This window comes from Nanorana parkeri, unplaced genomic scaffold, assembly GCF_000935625.1.
Source record: "Nanorana parkeri isolate BGI_ZX_2015 unplaced genomic scaffold, ASM93562v1 scaffold854, whole genome shotgun sequence".
Classification (NCBI taxonomy): domain Eukaryota; kingdom Metazoa; phylum Chordata; class Amphibia; order Anura; family Dicroglossidae; genus Nanorana; species Nanorana parkeri.
In genome coordinates this window covers 153,965-159,964 of record NW_017307122.1, presented here as the reverse complement: position 1 = coordinate 159,964, position 6,000 = coordinate 153,965, and the positions used below count along the sequence as shown (strand labels likewise).

General features: G+C 46.4%; 1 protein-coding gene across 2 annotated transcripts in view; it reads right to left on the bottom strand.

The window, feature by feature from the left end:
- The window catches only part of TSR2 (TSR2, ribosome maturation factor), an 8,421-nt gene extending 3,347 nt beyond the window's left edge, over positions 1–5,074 (bottom strand). Inside the window, exons 1-3 of one of the 2 annotated variants that reach the window (XM_018565506.1) lie at positions 4,967–5,074; positions 3,575–3,665; positions 2,339–2,430 (exon numbers count right to left, since the gene is read on the bottom strand). In XM_018565506.1, coding sequence (XP_018421008.1) covers positions 2,339–2,430; positions 3,575–3,665; positions 4,967–5,047 — 264 coding nt within the window. In that variant the 5' untranslated portion in view covers positions 5,048–5,074. The remainder of the gene's footprint in view (positions 1–2,338; positions 2,431–3,574; positions 3,666–4,966) is intronic. The other variant, XM_018565505.1, reaches the window with a different exon arrangement.
- Positions 5,075–6,000: the final 926 nt, after the last annotated feature.

Sequence of the window (6,000 nt, the reverse complement as noted above, 5' to 3'; positions counted from 1 at the left end):
TACCCATTGATCCTATTGTTGAGCAATCAGTAACCTATTCATATCCTAGCTGGTAACACTTCCTGTCCTAGGAGCAGCATTGTCTCTGGGACAGAACTACACAGCAACTTCCCCTCTCCTCTTCTCCATAACAGAGGGGAATAATCAGAGATCGCTGAGAACAAACTGATAACCATGCAGCACAAGTAGAGCACAGGAGGTACACAGCCCCCTGCACTGCAAGGGTTAACTGCTTGTTAAAGCAGAACTGAACCCTCCTCTCCTTTACAGCCAAGGAAGGCGTCATCTTGGCCTCTATTTGGATTGCCGTTGCCAATGGTGCTGCACATGTGATCAGCTATGACACCATTTGAGAGCTTGCAAGTTGGGTTGAGAGTTGAAATAAGCACAAAGGCAGCCCTGACAGTTGGCATGCCAAAAAAGTAACTCCTTTGGGCCAGTTTCCGCTTTATTGTTTAGAGTACCCGGGTAAAGCAGTTTAACCTACCCGATCACCTCATGTCCCCCAATGCTCCAGCTCGTGGACCATACTTCAGTGTCATCATATATAATGCCGGGCTATGGACCTTGTATTGTACTTGACAACGTTTCGGAGCACAGGCGACAAAAGGCTGCAGGTGCCGGTTCATGGAGTCTGCAGAAGCGGGGACCAGACAAGTAAATCTCCTTTTCTCAGGTACCCCATGCCTAAATGAGCAGCTTACCCTTGCAGTGCAGGCGCAGCCCCCCGGCAACGGGGAGATTTGTTTCTGGAATCCCACTTACAGCACTTCTCCAGTATTCATTTTGCTTACACAAGTTCTGCTCAATGAACCAAACACCTCAAACTAGGGCTCATCCATATATGCAGCCTTTAACCTCCTGCCTTCCGCCGTTGTGAAAAAAGGATGGACGGCAGACTCACACGGGCCGGTTGCCGTCATCAGATGGCATATTTTTCCTGTGCGCGCAAGGGCAGAAAAAACCTGCCCGTTCTTTACAGCCGTTACCGGCTGTTTCACATACAGGCAATCAGCGGCTCTATAGTGGATTACCCTAAAGGAGAACTATGGGGAAAAGCCTTAACCCCATAGTTCTCCTTTAAGGGACTTGAATGTATTTTTAATCCTGAGCTTAGCGTCACTTTAAGTATTTCCTTATGCTCTGCAGCTCTATCTAGTGGCCATAATGCAGTATTACATATATTCGACCTGAAAGAAAATATATCTAAGAACATTAGTTTTTACACAGAGTTTTACACAAAACATCTATTCACACAGAGCGCTTGTTTAACAAGTTTTCTAGAGGGAATGGGTATGCTAATTACCAAAATTAATACCATCATTTAAAATAAACCAAATGCAGGGTTAGAGACAAAGTTTACTTCAGAATAAAACGGTATGCACATTTTTTGAAATCACACTGCACTGGAAATCGGGCCATTGCAGTACCGCATCCGCTCTGTGCTGGAAGACGTTAACTTTTTGGATAGTCATTGTAAGGTCCGGGTGGCTCCTCGGGTGCTGGCCCTTTTGCTCATTATCTGGAGGAAATAAGATTATCTGATATTTGGAGAAGAGTACATCCCACTGAATGCCATAACTCTCGTTATTCGTGTACTCATAATTCTTGATCTAGGAATAGACCTTGCATTAGCTAACAATTTGTCTTTGCAGTTTTATTTCAGAAATGTTTTACGTTCCTCATCTGATTATTCTCCTTTAATGCTCGCGGTATACTGAGCTTAGGGTAACGGGAGGACGCTAGTTTGTGTCCTCCCGTTACCCCAAGGAGAACTATGGGAAAAAACACTGACCCCATAGTTCTCCTTTAATACTTCAGCTTAGTATTATTATATAGCGCCAACAGTTTGCGCAGCACTTGACAGTAAAGTTACAATACAATAGGGTTAGGAGGGCCCTATTGGTGTCTCTATAGCCCAGAGGCAGTGGAAACTGGACCCTTTTTTGGTTACATTTAATTCTCCAGAATCGATATCTCAACAACTTATTGACCTTTATGTCTATCAACAGACACTGTGGTATAGTGTCGGTCACACAAAGTTGTTTTTTTTTGTGGCTTACGTATAAAAGAATTATCTCATATAAAACTGATTGGAGGCAGTGGGAAGTGGATATTATGAGGAAAGTTGAAGCAGCGGAGGTGGCTTGTGTAAATACTCCCAGTGTCCCCAATCATAGACTTTGGGATGAGGCCCAACAATTATATTAATCTTTACAGCTGTCTAATGCTATCAATAATAACTTTTCTCGGCTCAAACATTTTTTTTTTGGGGGGGAGGAACAAGTAAGGGGAGAAAGAACAGCCATTTAAAATCTTCAATGCTTAGTGTGCTTACAAGAGGTAAACTCCCATCCTCCACGACTGTATCAAACTCATCATTCAATATTGCCTGTAGGGTCTCTTCTACCTCATATTGATCCAAATCAGCTGCAAGAGAAAACAAAATATGAATGAAGACCTCAAGGGGGCAGAACTGGGACCACCTTAATGGAAAATTCCAGTTTTTGTAAATAAAATATAGCATATAAAATTGCTACACAAGTCATCTTGTAATTTATTGATATTAGAAATGACCATTTCAATCTGGGACCGCTGTAATCTTCTAAAACTGTTCAAAAAATGAAATGCAATATGGCACCCTGGGGGTGTCCTGTAGACTGTTGATGTGCAGAATGCCCCCAGAAATGTCATTTCCTGCTGGTGCACTTTGGCTCACTGAAGTCGGCACTAAGGTGCTAGTTGAATCTCAGGCATCCCCTGCAATAGAAATAAAATTTTTGGTGCGATACTTCCTGAGGGTTAACACTTCTAAAGGGATGCTCTGGATCAACAGGGGGTAATTGTGGGCGGGGCGTTCGTTAGGTTTTTCTTTCTTTTTCTCATCTTTTTTTTTCTCATCTCTATAGGTTGGACTCGATGGACTTGTGTCTTTTTTCAACCTGACTAACTATGTAACAATGTAACTATGATGCAGACACTGCAACTTTCCTCATTAGAACACAAAGTGCACCAGGTGGTTATAATGAATCAGACTCTCATTCAGGAGTCAGACCTGCCCCCTCCCTCCCATTCACGAGAGAGAGTCCCCCTTCCTCCCTCCCATTCACGAGAGAGAGTCCCCCTTCCTCCCTCCCATTCACGAGAGAGAGTCCCCTTTCCTCCCTCCCATTCACGAGAGAGAGTCCCCCTTCCTCCCTCCCATTCACGAGAGAGAGTCCCCCTTCCTCCCTCCCATTCACGAGAGAGAGTCCCCCTTCCTCCCTCCCATTCACGAGAGAGTCACCCTTCCTCCCTCCCATTCACGAGAGAGTCACCCTTCCTCCCTCCCATTCACGAGAGTCACCCTTCCTCCCTCCCATTCACGAGAGAGTCCCCTTCCTCCCTCCCATTCACGAGAGAGCCCACCCATGACAAGGCAAATTGTCTTGCCTTCAAGCTGCACTGGAAAAATCGGCCAACACAGTCCTAAAAGAGAATAACTTCTGGGAGCTGTTTGGCACTGGAGGCCTCTATCCATTTCACTTGATGGTGTCACTGGGCCCTCAAAGGGAAACAAGGGACTCAAACTTACAGTTAGTATGGAAATACTGATCCACAGCTCCCACCATCCATTCTGCCTTCTCCTGGACGTAAGGACCCCCGAAGCAATTCTCTACAGCGATCTGTGAACATGAAACAATATATTTATTGTTAAAAGAAAATGTTCTTTGAGCTACTCCGGATGTTACACTATTGGCCCAATGAGAATAGAGGAATTATTGGTAACATGAAAATAGAGATTTCTGCTCACATTCTGTAATACTGCGCACTAACATGAGTTAAGTTTGGGTTCATCTGAGCCCAACCGAACTAGGGATGCACCAGTACGTTTTTTTCGGTATAGAGTACGAGTATCAATTATTTTCTTCGGTACTCGCCGATACCGAGTACCGATGCCTTTTGCCCTGATTATCAGGAAGTCCGCCGGTGAAACATGACCCATTGTCTGCTTCCTGATTGCCTGTGAAGCTGGTGCTCTAGCGAAAGATTACTGGCTGCCTGGCTCCCGGACCCATCAGGAAGCCGGGTGGTGAGTCATGAGGTGCTGTCTGGCTTCCTGATTGGTCAGGAAGCCAAGCTGCTTAGCAACACAGGGCGGTGGCTTCCTAGCCAATTAGGAAGCCGGGCTGCACGTCATGATCTGACTCCTGACTACCTAGTTGGTCAGGAAGGCAGGCTGCCTAGGAACAAGTGAAGCCGGCTTCCTGATTGGTTAGGAAGCCAGGCTGCTTAGCAACACATGAAGTCGGCTTCATAGTAAATCAGGAAGCTGGAAGGCGAGTCATAACCCATTGCCCAGCTTCCTGATTGGAAAGGAAACCGACTCCATGCTCCCTCGGCACTGCCGGTCAGAGGGAGATCTCCCTCTGACCGGAAGTATTGGTGTCGGAAAATTTGGGCGGGTACAAGGATTTGCCCAAATACTCAGCATTGGCACCGATACTAGTGTCGGTATTGGTGCATCCCTAATCCGAACCCACAAGAAACATGTCAGTTCTAGGCCAATCAGCTGTGGCTGGGGTATTCTCTGCCCAGCAACTGCATGTAAACAAAGGTGTAGGATGCTAGTGACATCATTGGCCTTATATGGCCATATAAGCTCACTATAGTCACCAACATCCAGCCCCTTTTGTTTACATGCACCTGCAGGGTGGGAGATGCCCCAGCCGATTGGCCCAGAACTGACAGGCTTCTTACCGGTTCTGATGAGCTCGGCCTCCAACCAAGCACTAGACAGCAGGGAGTGAAGTAAAGGGAAATCTCCCTAATGGGTCACACATATAAAAAAAAAATGTAGAAATTGAGGGGTACTACTAGCTCCCCCAATACACAGATTGCTCAATAAAGTTAAGTCAAAAATAAAAAAAAATCTTTGAAATATGTGGCAGCGTCAAGCGGGACTCTATGACAAGTGTCGTGTGACCTGCAGCACCGGCCAGCTCCCCAGCACCGCCCGCACCGCTTCCTGGAACAGGCCACGAGATGCAGCGCTGCGCGCCGCCATGACAGGCTCTTCTCCGCTGCCCCACGTGACCAGAGGAGATCGCCGACCTTCGCGATCCATTCCAGGCTGGGTCGGTCGAAAGCCGGCCGCATCGATAGCTCTGCGGAGATGGGTAGGAAGTACGTAAACGAGTGCGCGTTGCCATGGGGACCTGTTCAGGTTTCCTTGTAAACATGTCCTGATTTATACATGGGAGCCGCTCACATCACCGAACTATAAACACACTTCAACCTGCTTAGGAAAATGCTGGCGTAGCTTCCAACTGTCCCTTAGGTAGAACCAAATCCCTCTGTCTCTCTTTTTCCTCCCCAACTTCATTATAATATAGACTTCTATGGAAATATCATGTTTAAAGAGGCCCTGTCACTTGGGAAGCGCTTTTTAAAGAACATGCAAAAGAAGACACTTCAAGGGAACTTCCACAAAAAAAAAAATATAAAATTCACACTTCATAAAAAAAAAAAAAAAGTGATTTTTTTTTTTGCTTTGGATCCAGTAAAGCACTGCAACTGCAATCCGTGGATAATGGGTGCAGTGCTCTGGCTCCTGCAGACTCTTCCTCCCGTCCATGTCCATACCTTTTAGACCTCATTCACACTGGAATCGGCCGGAACGTACAGCTCCGTGCTGCGTACACAGCCGTATCGGGCAGCTCCCGAGAAGGACAGGTGCTGCATGTGATTAGTACGCAGCCCCCATCCTTCTCTATGGGACTACGGCCGTACGCTCACCTCAATTGCAGGTCCGTAGGGGTGCGTGTTTTTTATCTCAGACGCAGACAGGATCCAGTGTCTTCAACCCCCCTCTGCCGATCCCTGCACTGGCTTCCATCTCCCACATGATTTGTGATACATTGGGGGGAATTTATCAATAGTGGAGCAGAAGAATCTGGAGCAGTTGCCTATGGCAACCAATCAGCTTCTCTCTTCAGTTTGTTCAGTTAAGGTTTGAAA